The sequence below is a fragment of the Budorcas taxicolor genome, chromosome 13 (genome assembly GCF_023091745.1).
Source record: "Budorcas taxicolor isolate Tak-1 chromosome 13, Takin1.1, whole genome shotgun sequence".
NCBI lineage: Eukaryota > Metazoa > Chordata > Mammalia > Artiodactyla > Bovidae > Budorcas > Budorcas taxicolor.
Genome location: NC_068922.1, coordinates 26,391,362 through 26,411,590, shown reverse-complemented (window position 1 = coordinate 26,411,590; position 20,229 = coordinate 26,391,362). Strand labels below are relative to the sequence as shown.

Genomic DNA, 20,229 nt, shown 5'->3' with positions numbered 1-20,229 from the left:
AAGGTCTTCATCTGACACTTTCTCTCTGAACTGAGATTTTATGTTAAAAAAATCTTCTGGAAAAGCAGAGCATCTTCTTTAAAGGGGAGGTATTTTTCAAAAATGAAGGAATGAAAAAATATGATTTCTTTCCTTATCCCAAATTTTCTTGCATTTCAGTTCATAACCAATTTGCTTCCTTTTCCTATCTTTTATTTTTTTTTAAAGAAAATATACTTCCATTCATCTGTTTCCTCCGGGTTCTCGCTAAAGGGTATTTCTCAATAAGTCATCTTAAAAGATCACTTCAAGTCAGGAATGTTTGGGGAATGCTTTTGGGTAAATCGGGCAAAATGGCTCATAAGATTTTGGTTATGATTTGGCTTATTATCCTATGGCATCACAGGATCTCTGGCTTATTAACTAAGGCCCGCTGTTTCCTAAGTCAGCGTGTCTCTGTGTGTGTGTGGTGTGTGTGTGTGCGTACGGTGTGTGTGTGTGCGCGCGCGCGCTCGCACAACTGGGTGTGCAAGTACGAGAGTAAAACTGCGCGCAGGTTTCCTGTCAATCTTTTTCCTGAAACCACAGCTACAAATCACTCTTGCGATCTGAAGACCTAGAAAGTCTAAGCTATTTTGAACAAGAAACCACATCTCACCCGAGGCCTCGGGCGCACGGAGAATAGGACCTGGAGCTAGGGTGCGCCGGGGCGCCTCGGCCAGTCCGGGAGCCCGCTTGGAACCCCGGAGCCCAGCGCCACGCAGAGGCCCGGGTCTGGGTCTGACCGAGAGGGCAGGCCCAGCGTTTCTCGAGGTCTCCTGGAGAGTCTCCTAAGGTCTGCTTTTGCCCTGCACCTAGATGTCCCGGCTCAGGCTCCCGGCGCTGAGTCCCGCCTGGCCACGGTGGACGCGGCAGGGCGAGGGGCAGAAGCTCCCGGGACCCCGCGAGGCGCCCTTACCTGTTGCGTGTAGAAATGCATAGTTGACCTCCGCTTTGGGGCAGCTGCAGGGTTTCTGGTTGCAGGCGCAGGCGGCCTTGCGGGAGGTGGCCCGCGGGGGCTGGCTCCCGCCGCTCTCCGCCGGCTTCTCGGCGTCTCCATAGAGCAGGGCTGGGCAAGGACAAGGAGCGCGGACCTCGGTCAGCCTCCCGCCGGCCCGGCTCCCAGCCCCCGACCCCCATCCCCGGTCCCCAAATCAAGAATATCCGACCCCTCACGGGATGCGGAGGTGAGAGGGTGCCTTTGACTTCCTCGGGCTTCGCGGTGCCTGGCCATGTCCGCCTCCCTCCCTCGGGCACCCGCGCAGGCACTCACCGCACAGTTTGTTTCCGATGCCTCCCGTGAACTTCTGGGCCACCTGACACCAGCCCCTGGCTGCAAGGAAAGACAGGTGGGAGGACAGCGAGGCAGAAAGAAAACAGCAGACACACGTGTGAAATTTCGTTCTTTGTGAACGTCAATAAACCCGGGCTCCGGGAAAAGCTGCCTGCCTGGCGCCCGCACAGCGAGCAGGTGCCAGAGGCGGCGGGAGCCTGGCGGCCCGGCTCGACCCTTGGCTGTTTCCTCAGAAGCGGCCCACACTGTGGCCCTTTGCACTTGCCTTTCAGGTACCACTCGGTTAGGACAAAGTCTCCTTCTTGCCTCGCTTGGGCGAGTTTTCCTCGACACCCGAGGCCGCCCATTTCCTCGCACGCTCTCCTTTCAGATCAACAATTCTCTCCCCTTTCCAATTTTCCTTTTCCCCACCCTCTCTCTCTCCAGACACTAAGACCGTGGCAGAATCCCAGGCCCAGGAATTCGGTGTCGAGGATACACGGCCGTGTTTAGAGGCTCTCCCAGATTTCAGCGGAAAGAACCGGACGGTCCCTGGGCATCTTCCCAGGGGATAAGTCTGTTGGGTCATCAAGGACCCACCCCGAGGGCAGGGCTAAGCGTCCGAAGTTTCCTGTTGCAGGTGGGAAAACCTTCAATCTTCCCCAGCCCCTCAAATCCCAGTCCGCCCGCAAAGCTCTCCGCCTGCAGGTCCCGTTTCTCCTACCTGTGCCGGGGTTCTCGGGATCCCCCGAGCCATCTTCAGATCCGAAGGACCAAAAGCCGGAGCCCAGAGATGCCATCGGCGCTGCGATACTGGAGCAAGACGCCTCCGAGTGCAAACTGCCGGCGAGCTGCCTGCCCTCCGCTCCGCCCTGCGCGCGCGCGTGCGTGCGTTTGTGTGTGTTTGTGTGTGTGAGTGTGTGTGGCGGTAGGAGGAACACCGCGCGGGGTCTGGAGCGGCCGCACGACAGAGGGTGGGTGTCACACAGGGGCAGGAAACGTGCGTGTCCGTGTGCGCGCGTGTGTGTTGGGATTAGAGCTCAGAGAAGTGGCAAAGCTCTGAAAGCTTCGGGGAATGAACAGAGGAGAGGATTGAAGGGTCCTTACCGCCGGGAGATGGGAAAGCGCCCGAGCACTCGAGCGATTTTGAAGGAGGGAGCCCAGCCGGGACGCACGATGGGGCGGAGGAGGGAAAAACGGGAGGGAGAAGAGCTGAATCTTCCGAGGGCGAGGCAGACAGTGCGCCCGTGCAGGAGTCAGCGTGAGCGGGTGGGAGGTGAGCAGGCGATCCCTGGGGAGCGTGCGGCGAGAGGATGCTGGCGACCCCGGGGGCGCTGTCCAGAGTGCTAACGCGGCGGACTGCGCGCCGGCACCAGCGCGGGGAGACCACAGAGACCTTGGCGAAGCGGGAAAGGCGGAGGAGACAGCCTTTTATTTGCGACGATTGGTGTATTGTTTGAGGTCTGGTTCCGACTGCGGAGAAGGAGGCGCTAAGTCCGCGCCACCCTCCTGCGAGAGAGTGCTGAGGTCTCTGTGACCCCCCGGAGTCCCGGCGGCTGGGGGAATCTGGAGCGGTTCGCGAGCCTGGGAAGGGGACTGTGCGGGAAGGGCACCTAGGCACTGATGGGCTCAGTCCTGCTCCTTAGTAGAGCCTAACTCCTGCCCACTGAGCCGCGTAGTCTCCCCGAGGTGGGGGCTGGGAACCATTCCTGCGCTTCAGAGCGCTTGGTCGCCGAGCCCACTGCTCAAGTTCTGACTGACGGCTTGGGAGAAAGACTGCTGATTGAGGCAATTAAAATTCACGCTGAAATCTATCACCAAGAACCTCAGGCTGGGCAGAGAAATAATATGAATGGAAACTTCTTGGAAGGCGGCAAGGAAGAACAGCTAGAGCCAGCAGGATTGACGGCTGATGGCTGATGGGGGATGCGGTCGAGTCATTCGGTGACCTTGATCGGCGAAGGCGTGGGAGGACCGCTGCTTACACGTCAGGGGAATCGTTGTATGCGTGAGAAGCCTGCACAGAGTTTCCAATAAACAAGCAATCTGAGCCTTCCAAAAGCTGAAAGAAAGTATGGCCTCCCTGGGCCCTGGTTTCATCGAGCCTCAAATCAATGACCACCTCTTCCCCTAAGGGAATCGTCGCGATGGCGTGGGGTGGGGCGGGGCCAGACGGGAGAGTCACTATTTCTGGTACTTGGTGGGGAGGGGTTTCTGTTTTCCAGGGAAAGAATCTGCCTGAATACAGGAGACCCAGGAGTCGCGGCTTCGATCCCCGGGTCCGGGAGATCCCCTGGAGGAGGGCAGGGCAACCCACTCCAGTATTCTTGCCTGGAGAATCCCATGGACAGAGGAGCCTGGTGGGCTACAGTCCGTAGGGTTACAAAGAGTTAGACACGACTGAAGCAATTTAGCACACGTGCACGAGATCATAATCTCTCCGCTCTTACGTTTTCTTTCTCAACAGCTATTAAACAAAGGTTGGTGGGGGGTGCCTTGAGAATGTAAGGCCCGTTGAGTTCACGCTGCGTTCCCTTGGCAGTAGAAATCAGTGTCAAGTACACCCTGCAGCTCCCAGGAGCTGGAAGAGAGGGTGAGGATGACACAGCTGTATCCAGCCTCCCAAGGCCACACTCTCCTGGGTGCTGCTCCCCTGGGGCAGGCGTTTTTCATTTCCACTGTGTGCACAGGCCATTCTTTCTCTGATCTCTGAACCAAGTTACCAAAACTGCTGCTAAAGCAGAGACCAGTGGACCCTCAGTCTATCATCCCTTGACCCTGGCTTAGGAAGGATGTCACAGGACCCGGGGTGGCCTAGTGCAAATCCTGTGCCCCACAGCATGCGGTGGCTGGTCAGTTCTCTCCACAAAGCTTTGTCTTCTTCCCACGAGCCTGGAGGAGCCACAGGATCGGCACTATGGCCGCCAGATCTGAGCCTGGGAGTGGGTGCGGGGAAGGGTGCTGGCCCCTTGGCCTTTGGCTTGGTTGAGAGCCTGCTGTGCTGAGAAGCCTGCTCCAGGTTGCGGTCACCAGGTTAGCAGGAACACAGGCCTGCATTCCACACTCTTTCCCGAGCTCCCAGTTCCAACACTCCAGTGGATCCACTACAGGAGTGGATCCAACTCCAGGGGTGTAAAGATTTCATGGGTTGGCCGTTGGCATCACTGGCAGGTGGCTCTGCAGCTCCTGCTCCTCAGTGAAGAGAGAAGCTGGAAAAGAGACCCATTCTTCACTTAAATCCACTCCAGATCCTGCACATGTTTCACTTCAAATCAGCAGGCTGGAGTTGCAGAATTTTTCTACTATGGATGAGTGGTCAAAAACGCAAATATTCTTTAGAATAGATGTTTAAAACACATGCACACAAAGCCTCGAAGAAGGAAACAGATTAAAATACAAGAAAGGTAGAAATCACAACACCGAATTTAATAGATTTTTTTAAAAAGCAATGACTTAAAACTTCTTCTCTTTAAATAAACTGTATTAAATCAGAAACTCCAGAGTGTTTTGAATCTAACGGTGATATTTACATTTGTTATCTAACACACCCACTTCAGATGCACACAGTATCTGATTTGTCTTTCCTTAATGCCTTCCCTCCCAAGACAGGCAATTTGCTTTATAAAGACTTTCATTTCAAAAAAGAGCCTGCTCCCCTCTCATTTGGGCTTGGGTTGGAGATAACAAAAGAGCTCTGGGAGGTAATAATTACAGTCATTAGTTCACAAAGGAGGCAGCCACTGGATGGGGAGGGGAGGCGGGCCAGTGCTGGGGAAGAGCTTTCGAAGGTCCTTTCTCGAATAAGGGAAGAGACTCACGCTCCTAGGGCCGCTGGCCAGGGTCAGTTTCCTTGGTTGACCTATTTCTTGTCAGTGGTTTACTCAGAGATTGCCTTGCAGGCCTGCCAAAGAAGAATGTCTGGTATGAATTTTCCCTGGAGTCCTCCCTTAAGTGTCAGAGGACAAAGAAGAGATGGAAAGAGAGAAGGGAACGGAGAGAAAAATGAAGAATTCGAAAGAAGAAAGGAAAACAACATTGCAACCTTTCATCGCATTTTTGCTGCTCTCTGTTCTGGTCCCACTTCAAAAGGGAGGTGGTGTGGACTTTAGGGAGGGGCCCAATTGCCTCTGTCTCCAGCAACGGGCCAGGCTGCTGGTCTGTGGGGCCACTCTGGACGCTTTGATTGAAGAGGACTGGCAAAGAAGCAGAGCTGCTTTTATCCCTCTAAGGCCTCCTGGTGGTGGGTGGACAGATGAGTAGCAGCGGAGGGGGACGACACCTTGGGTTAGAGATGCCCTTCATTCTCCTCCCTGACAGTACCCTGCAGGGCTGGTCTCCTGGGTGCCTGGACCAGGCCCAGCCCATACCCCAGCCACAGCCCCGCAGTCAGTCCACACCACAAAGGTGGCTCCTCCTTCCAGGTCCCAACCCCCACGGAGACCCAGGCAGGAACCCAGGTTAAGGAGCAGGGCCTGAGTGCACTTGGCCTTGGAGCCTCAGTGGGAGGCTTCCCCTCTAGAGGGTGCCCTTTGTAAAAGGAAGAGGTTGTTGGCATCATCACTGGGGACCTTTCAGTGCCAACTGCTTGGGTAAGAGTGAACCTTACCACGCATCGGAGAGCACCGCAATGCATGCTGTTAGCCAGCTGCATGTGTGCTCTCACTCCCTCCTTGAATACTTTCCCCAAGATCCCCAGCCCAGGGCCGTGGGTGCAGGAGCTGGGGACTCTGGCAGAAGAGATAGAACCCTTCCAGCCAACGCTGTCATCCAGGAAACCACTGCACGTTCTTCCCTCTCCTGTTCCAGGCTGCGCAGACTTGGAGGGCATCACAGCCACAGAAGAGCTTAACCTGAGTTTTTAAATAAAAGGCAGTCAACTGAGGAAGGCAAACAGGTTGCCTACCCACCACCATCCCTTCCATCTTAAATACACCAAAACTCAGACTAGGAGAACCTTCAAAATTGGACCGCTCAGCTCAGTGGTGGGACCAGAATTTTTATGTTGTTCATTCACTGAATAGTGTTTGACTCTTTGTGACCCCCATGGACTGCAGCACCCCAGGTTTCTCTGTCCTTCACCATCTGCCAGAGTTTGCTCAAACTCAAGTCCATTGAGTCGGTGATGCCATCCACCCATCTCCTCCTCTGTAAGGAAGCCACCTTGGTTGGGAAGACTGTGTGTGTGTGTGTGTGTGTGTGTGTGTGTGTGTGTGTGTGTGTGTGTGAGTGTGATAAGTTGGGGCTCTGTGCGTGTGGGCGCTGTGTGTTGCAGGATTTGAAGTCTTGTGTAGAGCCCACATTTGTGTCTACATTACTGGGGCTTTTTAAGTTAGACAGTATGTTCCTTTGGGATGGGGGTAGGGAGCGAAGTTATTCGTTGATGAAAGACAGAAGGCACCTCCTCCCCTCCCTGGGCCCTGCCACCCGCACAGCTGGGCAGCAGGAACCTGGGCCCTAAGAGGAATCCGGTGGACCACGTCCTTTCCAAGGCATTTCCTTTATTTGATAGCTTTAAAAACCAAAGCAAGGGAAAACGCGAGTTTGGGATGAAGTTCATCTTCAAAGTCGGCCCCGTCCCCAACCCCCGGCGCTTTGTTCGCTTCTCACGGACTCAACCCCTCAGCGAGGACCCTGCGGGCCTGGCAAAGCCGTTTCCAAGAAAGACGAAATCTTTGAAATCACTCAGAAGGAGAGAGAAGGGGTCGGCGAGTGCTCAGGCGCAGTCGAGTCCACAAGAGGTGTTGCGGAAGTGAACAAAGAGACACACTGGGGGCCGGGGCCAGGGACGCCCAGCCTGGCTGGCTGGTGGGAGAGGAGGACGCCGGAGCGCGGAGACGCCGCGTCTGAAGGGCTCTCAGTTGTCTGTCCTCCGAGCACCAGCGGCTGGCCCGGGCACTCGAGGGGCCAGCACAGCGGGCAACCCCTACGAAGGTCAGAGCCGCAGCCCCCGTGCCTGACGGCGCAGCGCCCGAGGGTCCCCTGCTTTGGCCCCGGCAAGCCCCGCAGTCTCGGGCACATCCCGACGGCGCTTGCCGCGGATCAGCGGGGCTACACCTGCTGAACGAGGCGCCGGCGCTGGGAGGTTTTGCGCAGGAGCCTCCTGTAGTCGTAGGGGTTGGCGGCGGGCCCATTCTCCTCCTCCACGCCGTCCTCCGCCGCCCAGCACCTGCGAGCGAGACCGGGGGCCGAGCGTCAGCGGCGCCAGCGCGCGCCGCGGCTTCCCCGCCCACCCCGAGTCAGGCGAGTCCTCCCACACCTCCCACCTTCAGTGGGCGTTTAAGAACCGCACGTTCAAAACAGCAGAGCAGTGACCTAACGGATTTGCGGTATTTCCTCAGCAGGTTTGCAAAACTCCTGGACGAGGAGCAGACGGGTTGGTGGAACCTGGTGAAGCCTAGTTGTTTGAATGACAGCTAAGTAAAACATCAGAAAGGTGAGCTTGGTTTGGCTTGAAATAATTCACAACCAATAAATACTTCAGTCCCTTCTCCTTAAACAGGAAACACAAGGTGCCTCTATAGACAATCACTTTGCAAACGCTCAGTTCTTTGTTTTAAAGGAAGTGTGTTAGTCACTCAGGCGTGTCCGACTCTTTGTGACCCATGGACTGTAGCACCACCCTACCCCCCGCCCCCGTCACCCCCAGGCTCCTCTGTCCATGGAATTCTCCAGGCAAGAATACTGGAGTGGGTTGCCATTCCCTTCTCCGTGGGATCTTCCCAACCAGGGATCGAACCGGGGTTTTCTGCATTGCAGGTAGATTCTTTACCGGCTGAGCCACCTAAATGCTTCCCCCAAATCGGACCAACCACTCAGTTAGCTTTTCCAATGTTTCAACATCTTCAGTGAGGCTGTTGGGCCACCTTCCTGAAGCCACTGCTGGGAAACTCTGCCAACAACTACCTTTAGGTTCTGCAGCTTGCCTGGGGAAAGCAGGGAGCTCCCTAAAATGCAGCATTATTCATCAATCCATTTATTCATGGAGCACCTACTAAGTATCAGCTACCGGTGTAGGTGATGGGTGTACACAAGTCCCTACTCTACCAGGATTTACAGTCTAGAAGGGGAGAGAACCATGGACAGCTCCAGTACTCTAGGTGGTGAGAGTTGCAGGCTGGGAAAGTGAAAGTGAAAATGAAGTCGTGTCCAAGTCTTTGCGACCCCATGGACTATAGCCCACCAGGCTCCTCCGTCCATGGGATTCTCCAGGCAAAAATACTGGAGTGGGTTGCCATTTCCTTCTCCAGGGCATCTTCCCAACCCAGGGATCGAACCCAGGTCTCCTGCATTGCAGGCATACATTTTAACCTCTGAGCCACCAGGGAAGCCCTGGAGGCTAGGAAACCTTCTACAAAGAAGATGTAGATGGATGGGGGTATATGTGTGTGAGTGTAAGCAATTTCAAAGAGGGTGATCAGGAAAGGACTCTCTGATAAGGTGACATCTGATGGGAGACCTGAAGAAGGGGAGGAGGGAGCCAGGCAGATCTTGCAGGGAAGGGCAGTCATTCGAGGATCACAGGAGATCCCCATTATGGTCCTAAGATGACAGTGTGTATATTGTATTCATGGCACAGCAAGGAGGCTATTATGGCTGGAGTGGAGCAAGCAAGGGGGAGAAAAGCAAGGGATGAGAGCAGGAGGAAGGAGGGGACAGTGTGACAGACAACGTGGAGCTTTGAGACCATGGCAGGGACCTGAACAAGAGAGACACTGGGGGTTTCTGAGTAGCGGAGTGATTCAGTGGAAGTAAACAGGCCTGTGAAAAGACTGGGCAGCAGTCTAAGCAAGCCTGAGTAGCTGAGAACTGGTCAGATTCTGGTCATTTTGGTAGGTCGATCTGGAAGAGTCTACTGAATGGATGTGGGGTGTAAAAGAAAGGAGTTAAGAATGTCTCCAAGGTTTTTACCTAAAACAACAATAAAAATGAGGTTGCCACTTAATGAGATGGGGAAGGCTGCTGAAGGAGTATATTTGGGGGCAGGGGGAGTTAAAAGATTTTGGTTTCAATTGTGGTAAGTTTTGGATAGTAGATATTCAAGAGGAGATACTGAATAGGCAGTTGGATATATATGCCCTGATCTCAGGGTATTCTCAGTTTGAGAGTTTTAGGTAAGTAGATGATATTTAAGATCATGAGAGTATACGTTGATAATACAAAGGATGAGACTCTCCAGTTTTGAGAGGTCAGGCAAATGAAAAGAAATTAGTCAAGGGGAATGAGAAGGAGCAGCCAGTGAGGGAGTGGGCAAACCAAGAGAAGTACTTACGGTCCTGGAGGGCAGTGAAGAAAATGTTTGAAGAAAGAATATATTTGTTTCTAAAATAATAATTTAAGACATGTAGGATATATAAAATATTCCAACAGATACTTTGGCCTGAAGCTTCTCTAACTGTCCCCAAAGATCCTTTAGAGCTGTTTTTCTGTTTTGTTTCTTATTTTAAAGCCAAGATCCTATCAAGGTTGATCTACTGCACTTGGTGATTTATCCCTTTAATCTTCCTTAGTTTAGAAATATGGCACCTCGGAGTTGCCTGTCAGCATGGTTAAATCAGTATACTTTCTCTCTAGAGCCCAGCTCCTCAGATATGGACATAAGGATCTTCTATCTGTGATCCTTATGCACCCCTGCATTCATTGCATCTCTCCTTCTTCTAGCACCCAGTGTGGGTGCCTAAAGTCATCAACTCCAAACGCACAAAGGCCAGTGCTCAAATTTTACTTCCATTACTTATTATCTAGGTGACTATATGCAGTATGAAACTTGGCAGGCTTAGCCTCCTCATCTATGAAAAAGGACAGTGAGAGTAACTCCCCCACCCACACCCCCGAGAGCCCCAGCTCCTAGGAAGAGTAAATGAGATTAAAGATAAGATAAGAGCACAACCGAGCACTCCACTGATGCGGGCTTCCAGCTTCTAGTCTAGTGAACGCTGACTTCACATCCTTAGATGCCACTGGAATGTCAGGATAGAACAGGTTCACAGCAGATGTGTGTCTGCTGCTGGGGGAGGGGAGAACACACTGGAGAGGATTCAGACTGGCTTGTCAAAATGGAAGCAACTAAGTCAGTGAGAAGCCAAGTGAGCCAGGATTGAAAGCTCTTGGATTTTAGTTCATGCACACAATGTGGGACTTTGGGCACATCCTTTAATCTCTTGGGCACTTGGTGTGCTCCCATATAGAGCTCTGTTGTTGGACCAGAGCGTCTCTAAGCTCCAACCTGTTAACAGTTCTAGGCTCTGAGATGGAAGAATACATCTTCTTTTGGAGACAAGGGGCAGAAATCATTGTTCAGGTTGGTTCTGGACAAGCCAACAAAGAGAATGACGGCCACCATTTATGGAACAACTCCCTGGCACCGTGTCTGGCATTAATCACATCCGAATTCATCATTTCATTTCATCTCTCCAACAACAGGGAGAAGCAATTAGTAAATCCTTTTGCAGATGTGGAAACAGAAGCTTAGAGAGGCCCAGTAACATGAGCAAGGTTACTCAGTAACTAAGCAGCAGAATCGGGAACCAAATCTAAGACTCTAAAGCCTCTTCTCCTAACCACACGTCACACTGTCAAAGAGGTGGGTGAGGCATCTGAGTGCTCTGGGCCACAGGATGTTCACTTAGAATGTTGGAAAACCAGCTTTATATTGCCTGGTGTTGCTCCCATTTTTCATATACCACATGTCCACCTTATTATGTGCCCTCAATTTCAAAACTTTACCAAGAATTTTTTGGGGAAAGAAAAAAAGATTCCCCAAATTCTAAGTGAGCTACAAATGGTTTAAGTTAAATATCAAAGCTGGTGGCAAAATGAAAATCATATCCAAAACACATATTTCTGTATGAAATTTTCTCCCAAATATTTTTTTTTTGGTCTGACATCATCAGTTCTGAGAAATTACATAGCATCATCAAGAAACCAGTAAGTAAATAAACTTACATTGTTTAGAGCCTAAACACAGGTTGTGGCTACTATTGAAGACAGGTATTGCTTACAGTTAGTATGACCATCGGAGAAGGCAATGGCACCCCACTCCAGTACTCTTGCCTGGAAAATCCCATGGACGGAGGAGCCTGATAGGCTGCAGTCCATGGGGTCGCAGAGAGTGGGACACGACTGAGCAACTTCACTTTCACTTTTCACTTTCATGCATTGGAGAGGGAAATGGCAACCCACTCCAGCGTTCTTGCCTGGAGAATCCCAGGGATGGGGGAGCCTGATGGGCTGCCGTCTATGGGGTCGCACAGAGTCGGACACGACTGAAGCGACTTAGCAGCAGCAGTATGACCATGTCATTATCATCAAAACCGAGGTATTTTAAAAGGAGATTCCATTGATGATTACACCAAGAAAACAAGTAAACACTGAGATTGTGGTAGAAAAACTGCGATATCTGATTACCTCCATAATCCTTGATTTTACTTCTAAGCAATGTGTCAATCACAAGATGCAATATTCAGTAAGAACACTTTGTCATTAAGCTAGCAAGCTTAATCACTTCAGTCATTTTCAACTCTTTGTGACCGCATGGACTGTAGCCTGATTAGTCCATACCTAAATGAAAGTGCTCTAGAAATGGAATGGTGAGTATAACATTCAAAATGCTGTACTTTTAACATATATTTATTACCTTTCATCAGCTTTGAAACATCGGTTCTGGAGTTCTTGCTGTTGTCTTCGTTCTCTTAAACTAGGTTTGTGGTCCTTTGGTCCAGGATGACTGGGCAAAAACTCCTTATAATAGAAATCCTCCAGATCTAATAATTTCCCCTGACTGCAAATGACCAAACACACCATAGAATCAGGCTGTCCACTCGCCGAAACTTATAAGATACTCAGTTTCTTCATTTAAAGTATTAATATTTACAGTAATTGAGTCACACGTGCATGCTAATAGAAATGAGAGCAGTCTTGCAATGTGCAAAAAATAGTACATACCAGAAGTTAAAAAGAAAAACCACTCACCTCTTACCTTTAAGAGAGTATACAGCTGCTGGAAATGCTTTTCCAACTTCTACCACATCCAACTTGGCACAAAACTAGCAGCTACCAGATAGTTAGTGATTTAAATACTCATTTGGCCACAGCTCACAACTGTGAGCACTATGAGCACAACTTGGGCCACTATGAGGAAAGTTGACCTTTATGTCCCAGCGCAACCATTTCCCAGATTTATCCATCAGCCTATAGACGCACACAGGGTGTCATGATCTTACCTGACTTCCTTCACAGGCAACCCCTGTCCTTCCCTATCTCCTGGTCTTTGGGGGATTAACTTCTGCACTAGATTTTAATTCCTGCACATGACACACATGCAGGGGTGTGTCCCCAACCGTTTTCATTTGTGGATCTACTCAAGCTATGCTTCCGGTTCCTGGGTACTCTGTAATCTGATGGGACTTCATCCGAGGTCAAGAGGTAAAGGTCTGGAAGAGGACCGGTCCCCAGTCCTTTGGGGAAAAGCTCTTTCAAGTTCAGATAACCAATTTGCAAACACATTTCCAGAATGCCACCAATTCATAAATAGGGGACTCTGTGTCCACTCATGCTTCTCAGAACTCTCAGTTGTTTTGAGCACTGTCTGGAAATGAGTTGATTGAAATAGTGGGATGATATTAAAAGCGTGGACTGAAATGTTACAGGGAAAGGGAAATAGTTTGTATTGAAGTAGGCCACATACACAGGTGTCAGAAACCTCATCTTCCTGACAAATCCATGACCATTATATTAATAAAATGTAAGATTTAGCTCGTGTTGAAGAACAAAAAAGTACAAAGGAGTTTGGGGAAAGAAAGCTCATGAACATGAGCATGTTCAAATAGCTCAATCAAAACCATAGTAATGGGACAAGAAAGGACAATTCTGTACTGGATGGTACAATTTATTCAAAACTGTCTTGAGTCCGCAGCACATGTACCACGCACTGCGTTTCTGCTTGCGCTCAGTCCCTAAGTCGCGTCTGAGTCTTTGGGACCCCGTGGACTGTAGTCCGCCAGGCCCCTCTGTCCATGGGATTTCCCAGGTAAGAATACTGGAGTGGGTTGCCATTCCCTTCTCCAGGGAGGTCTTTCCCAACCCAGGGATCAGATCTGTGCCTCTTGCATTGGCAGATGGATTCTTTACCACTGAGCCACCTACTGCTCTGGGTTTAGCTCAATATATATTTCCAATAGGCAAGATCTTATAGATTACATATAAACTCCATATTTTAAAATTTACTGACAGCACAACACTTTCCAAATCTATGCACATAAAATAGGTGGCCTTTAAACATAATTTGAACATATAGATTTATACTTTGGTTTGATGAGTTATTAAAATTTAAAAATAATAATTACCTATCTTTCCTTGGTCTTCGTTTTTCTTCTTGGATTGATTTCTAAAGGGAATAGAATAATTAAAAATAATCTATATAATATTATGATCTTAATATAATTAATGGATATATTACTATAGTATTAACATATAAAATTATATTTCACTGGGTTCTAGCTCAAGATATTTGAACTTTTATATTTACATGTTGAAAAGAGTATATATGTCTTTTAGGCTAAGGAAACAAATACTGCAAACAAGCTGAAGATATTATAATTATGGAAATACTAATGCAAGCATCAAGTTGATTGACACCTTAAAAATGCAAGATAATAAAAATGGCAATTATTAATAATAATGGTTTGTCAATAGGAAGGGTTTTCCCAAGTTATCTTTATAGATACACCAAATCACTTTTTTCTCATCGTTTATCATTTTAATACCCTAAAACGTTAGATGAGTCAAAAAGTTCATAGTTTGCTTTCTTCTTATTGGTTGGTATTGTAGCCAGTGGATGAGGTAGAAGTGAATGCTTACCTGCATCAAGTCTGGGAGTGGATCATTCTGGAAATAACAATGTAAGGGGCAGGACACCAAAGACATTCCTGTCCTTAACATTTCCTTTTAACTTCACATTCCTGACCCAGAGCCCTAGGCTAGGAGGTGCTTACAGTGACGTACCAGCAGAAGTACAATGGCCCCCAGCACTTCAGCTAATGGTCCCCTGGGACCAGGGTGGTGTTTGCTGTGGTTGTTCCTGCTTTAATCTGAGAGGTCCTGCCTCCTTGATCCATTATCTGAAAAAATGTCTCTCTTGTTCTTGACAGCAATTTTCTATAATCTGAAGAGATGCTGAATGATGCTGAGTAACAGAGATCCTCTTTCTACAGCCAAGAATCAAATATTGCTCTGCTCTGGCAAGGACTACATTTTCTTCTGGATCAGTATTTCTGTCTGGGAGATGCTATGTACAAGTTAGTTCTCAGTTACTGAATTCTTAAAGGAAGAAATATTGCCTGCACTTTTTTTTCGTTCTCATCTGTGCTAGAATACTCTTATGAAATGTAATTCTGTGGCATATTTTTCCCAAAATTATTTAAAATGGCTTATAATAGAAGCAATTATGTAGTCAAAGAGATAAAATAGGAGCTGTAAATAAGGAACAAAGAGAGAGAAATCTGAACTTTAAGACAGAGCTTTACATTTAATTGTCTCTTAGTTTCCTAGGCTCTAGGGCTAAAGTTAGGGATCTATGTGATGGCATTCTTCATCATGAAGAAGGATACTGTACCACCTAGAAGAGGATTTAATATGCATTTTATCACTGGGGGCCTTTATATTAGGGGCACTTACATACTCATCTCAGAGATATTGCATGTTTGGTTCCAGGCCACGGCAATAAAGCGAGTATCATAATAAAGCATGCCACCCAATTTTTTTTGGTTTTCCTGGTGCATAAAAGTTACATTTACATGGGACTTCCCTGGCAGTACAGTGGTTAAGACTCTGCACTTTCAATGCAAGAGATGTGAGTTAGACCCCTGGTTGGGGAACTGAGATCCCACATGCTGTGTGGTATGGCCGGTTTATGCTGTGTGCATGAGTGCTAAGCCGCTTCAGTCGTGCCCAACTCTGTGACCCTACGAACTGTAGTCTTCCAGGCTCCTCTGTCCACGGGGATTCTCCAGGCGAGATACTGGAGTGGGTTGCTATCTCCCATTCCAAGGGATCTTCTTGACCCAGGGATCGAACCCACATCTCTCTTGCACTGGCAGGAGGGTTCTTTACCACTAGCACCACCAGGGAAGCCCAGTTTATACTACACTATGGTCTATTATAAAGTGCACAATAGCATTATGCCTAAAAAATGCATTCCTTAATTTAAAAATTTAAACACATTTTATTGCTAAAAATGCCTTTAAAATGCTGGTAGAGGGTCTGAAATATTTCAAAAATTACCAAAATGGGACACAGAGACAGGAAGAGAGCAAATTGTGTTGGGGAAACGGTGCCAATAGACTTTCTGAATGGTTTCCACAAAACTTCAACTTGTAAAATACAAAAAAACAGTACCTGTGAAGCACAATAAAATGAGGCATGTTTGAATTGCTAAGACCAATGATGTCTTGAATTAGGCTTTTAAAATTATATTTTAATTTTTATTTATTTATATTTTGGCCACACTGCATGACCCGCAGTATCTTAATTCCCTGACCACAGATTGAACCCATGCTCCCTGCATTAGAAGTATGGCATGTTAACTGCTGGACCACAGGGAAGTCCTCAATTAAAGTTTCGATATGACAAATTGCAAACCTGAAATTTAAAATGCAAATAAAGAACCAAATGTCCTGTGGCAGGTTCTTGCCAAACCAGAGGAAAGAAGAAAGACAAGGAAACAGAGATGACTAAGAATGAGATCTGGTGAGGATGTATTCTCAGGAAGCTTTTGAAAGAACAGAGGTCTGAGTTCAGCAGACTCTGAAGAAACCCTTCCTTGGTCACTGCATTGTACACCTTCTCCTTCCCGTGTGACATAAAGAAATTTGCTTTATGGTAAAACTTGGAAATTCACCTCCATTACAACATGGTGGACACACTCTTACTTTCCTTTTGGAAATACATGAATGCATTATGTATTCAGAGGTCTTCGCAAGGATTAAGACAGTAGCCAAAATGCAGACATTAAAAAAAGGGACCTGGGAGAGATCAAACCACCCACTGCTATGGTTCGGGGAAGACGCCAGGAAAATAATGGGACCAGAAGGGGCTTGTGATGGGACTGTGTCCATCACTCATTTTTTGAGGAAGCTGTTGGCCCTGAGTCATTTTGCTGATGGCCGCACAATTTCTGGAAGTTAGAGCAGACACCACACCCCGTGACAACAGAGTGAAGTATTCAGCTAACATTCTCTCCTCAAAGCCACGACTCAACAGCAACATTTCCTAGATGTAGGAGGTTAAGAGAATCCCATCACAGAAGAGAGCTGGTATTGGTGTGAAGGCAGCTGGAATGATCAGAGTCAATGGTGATGTCCAAGGAGAAACAAAAGCTGTATCAACAGGCGAGACACCTGTCAGCACAGCTGCTCATGTCAGGCAAGCACGAGGGGTGTCATGTCCACAGTCTGGCAGCGCCGAGAATCTTCTCTAAATATGCTTTTTTAGCAAATAGGCTCATGATGAGCAACAATGGGGCTATAAGAAGGAGCAAAGTCTCTGTCTTCCTGGAGCTTTTAGTCCACAGGGGAGAGTCAGACAGGAAACACACAGATACATATTTATACCTGCTATGAAGAAATAGGAAGCTGGGCCAGGCAAATACAGAAGCAGGTGCTGCTTCAGATACGACTGTCAGGCAGCTTCTTTGATAAACACAGATGTGAATAAAGTACAAACATTTTTGCTGACTACAGTGGCCTGGGTCATGAAGAGAAGGCTTAAAATATGCAGCATATTTTAGAATGATGTTCATGAAAACCATTTAAAAGTACAGAATATGTTTTAATGTTTAAAGGGGATGGGGCTCCATCACAGCTTAAATGTCACTTAATGTGTAACCTCCCCAAATCCAGCTAAACACGAGCCCGTGGTGTGTTTTTACTTATAATAATATACTAGTTTTCTATGTTTTATGTTTCATTGCAGCCACAGATTTTAAGAGTCAGGGCTATAAAACAGATTCCAGTCACTGATAATTTAAGATGTATGAAAATACTTTATATTAATTTAAAAAATAACAGTATGATGACAAAGTAATCTTCTTGGGATTTGGGACTCACTGTGAGTCAGCTATATATATTTAATATATATACTGATTTACAACATTGTAAATCAACTATATTTCAATTAAAAGTTGTATTTTGAAAATAAGTAAAAAAGTGAAATTGTGGTGATGGTTGTACAACTCTGTTTTTACACTGAAAAACATTTAATTGTATACTTTAGATGGATAAATTGTATGGCATGTGACTTACATCTCAATAAAAACTCTGTGCCTGCATATGCGAGTGTGCGTCTGGACCTATAGTATATAGGTGTCTCTGTGTGTGTATATGTGTATCCATAGTATCTAGATGTGCATATGCACACACGCACACACACATACATATACATGTATGGGTGCCTTTGTCCATCACATAGAATATGTAAAATGAACACTAGGCATTTTGATATTTGAGTTTGGAGAGAGGGGGAGGTCTGAGCCAGAGACCAGGATTCAGGAATTGGTAGAAACTGAGGTCATGGCAGCTGATGAGAATGTCTGAAGATAATGGGATGAGAAGAGAATCTAAGATTGAATCCCAGGCAACACCAAGGAGAACAGGACCCTTCCAAAGAAACTGGAGAGAAACCACCAGAGAGAAGGAAGAGGACTAGGAGAGGGCTGATCTGGAAGTTAAGCTTCATTTGATATCGGGGAGATAGACAATTCCAATTCACAGGAAACCTTCACTGGGTTCTTTGGGACATGGAGAATTGTTGCTCTCTCAACCATGCAGGGGGAAGGGGAAGGGAATAAGTATTCCAAATAGAAGGACCAGCAGGAGCAAAAGACTCGGGGGCATGGGAGGCTGTGCAATGGCAGAGATGCCAGTAGGTAACTCTGGTCAGTGGGGCTGGGAGGAAGGGCTGTCCCTGGTCCAACAAGGAAGGCATCTGGATTTCATGCAGGAGTGGCCAGGCTATTAAAGGCGCTATGCAGGGCGAGATGGACTACAGAGGCTGAGATTAGAAGCAATTAGGTGGGGTCTGAACTATCCAGGTGAGGAATGAGATAGTCTGGAATAAAGTAGTTGCCAAGGTAGCCAGAGGAGGATGAATCAGAGCCAGCCTTTGTGGGGAGAAGACACGCTTTCGAGTGACTGATCCGACGCTGGGTTTGAGACAGCAGGCAAGACTCAGGCTGCCCCCCAGTTTCCTGGCATAGGTAACCAGGTGGATGGTGGATTAATGGAAGAAAAGGAATCTGAGAGGAAAGACAGGCCAGTGGGGGTGATGCCAAGAGCTCCCAGGCTGCTCACTATGACTCAACAGATGTGGAATCAGAAGACCTGAGTACAGGGAATGGCCCTCAGCGCTCAGAAGTGCCTCATCCATGTCTCAGAATCCTGATCCGGGAGATGGGGATGCCACCCTTCAGGCTCTTTCTAGAATTCAATCTCACAATGCTCGTGAATACACATCACTCTGAACCTAGAATTTAAAGGGTCCTCGATAAGTATCTCCTTCTCCCCGTCCCTTTCTTGGAGACTCACCCTTTCACGCTAAGGTCCCTCTCTGGAGAGCTCCTGCTGTGATGCTCTTCTCTATCTGAGTTGATATTTGCATATCGGTTCAGATTCAAGGACTAGCAGAGAAAACTCCTAGGAGGCCACAGGCCTGTGGGGAAGGGGTGGACCCTGAGGAAGAGAGGCTAGAGGACAGGCAAGTGTCCAGCTCATCAGCCAGGGAGGGGCCAGGAAGGAGAAGCCAACGAATGTCTCCCTCAAAGAGCCCTCCCTCTTGACAGGACTGTGTGGTCAGTTTCCTTACTGGCCAGTAGAGGAGACACTACAGCTCCCATCTGATAATAAGATCGAGCCAGCGGTGGCTCAGAAGGTTAAGAATCTGCCTGTAATGCAGGAGACGCAGGTTCAATCCCTGGGTGGGGAAGATGCTCTGGAGAAGGGAATGGCTCCCCACTCCAGTTTTCTTGCATGGAGAATTCCAAGGACAAAGGAGCCTGGCGGGCTGCAGTCCATGAGCTCGCAAACAGATGGACATGAACAACTAAGCACCTAACACACACACACTTACATGAAGCAGAGAATAGTATGTGGAGTCTTCAGAGTTATTTAGTGTTTTGGGTTTTCGGGGCCGCCTTGGGGGTCTCAATATTTTTGGCTCCTCTCCTTTTGAGATACCTACAAGAAAGGTGATCATAAATAAGGACTCCATTATCAAAGGTATTATTAAGCAATGTTTTCCTTTAAGGTTAAAGAACAAATTATATATATATAACTGGGGCTAAAACTGATAGAAGAAATTCCTTTGTTGCTCCCACCAACCCTTATCATAATCCTCACCACATGCTTCCTTCCAATTGTCTGATGATCTAGGACTTTGAGAAGTAAGGGGAAGAGGAAGAGAAGAATTGCACAGTTTGGTAACATGGAATAGCAGCTCAGAGGATGAGTGGGGCGGGCAAGGAGAAAAACTGCCATAAAATCTTAGAAAAGGAGGAGAACGCTCACAGAATCCCCTGTTGCTGGCCTTAAACAGTGACCCACCTATCTATCCATTCATCTACTCATCCACCCATCCATCCATCCACACACTGCATGATCCTCAGTCTAAAGCACTACCTCATATTATGGCCCAAATCAAGGGACTGCTAGTCTGTAGGCGGGCCTCTTCTCTAAAAGTCTAATCTAGTCTTTCATCAATATTTAGAATCTCAAACTATTAGGATGTTCAGACTGGACTTTAAAAATGCTGGCAAAGAAAGAATTAAGTTTGTCCTCCTTCCCTTACTCTTCCACAGAGCCAAGTTCTCAAATCTGTAGCAACATCATCAGAGCTCCTGATGGTCTTCACACTTGGCAGTCAGTGCTCCTTACAAATGGCTTTTTATGCAC

General features: G+C 47.9%; 2 protein-coding genes across 2 annotated transcripts in view; both read right to left on the bottom strand.

The window, feature by feature from the left end:
- GAD2 (glutamate decarboxylase 2) overlaps positions 1-2,091 on the bottom strand; it is a 60,921-nt gene extending 58,830 nt beyond the window's left edge. The window contains exons 1-3 of the mRNA XM_052650940.1: positions 2,016-2,091; positions 1,292-1,351; positions 938-1,087 (exon numbers count right to left, since the gene is read on the bottom strand). Coding sequence (XP_052506900.1) covers positions 938-1,087; positions 1,292-1,351; positions 2,016-2,091 — 286 coding nt within the window. The remainder of the gene's footprint in view (positions 1-937; positions 1,088-1,291; positions 1,352-2,015) is intronic.
- A 5,248-nt stretch (positions 2,092-7,339) lies between these two features.
- Positions 7,340-20,229, bottom strand: part of MYO3A (myosin IIIA) — a 157,301-nt gene continuing 144,411 nt past the window's right edge. The window contains exons 30-33 of the mRNA XM_052651153.1: positions 19,409-19,515; positions 13,633-13,673; positions 11,925-12,068; positions 7,340-7,457 (exon numbers count right to left, since the gene is read on the bottom strand). Coding sequence (XP_052507113.1) covers positions 7,340-7,457; positions 11,925-12,068; positions 13,633-13,673; positions 19,409-19,515 — 410 coding nt within the window. The remainder of the gene's footprint in view (positions 7,458-11,924; positions 12,069-13,632; positions 13,674-19,408; positions 19,516-20,229) is intronic.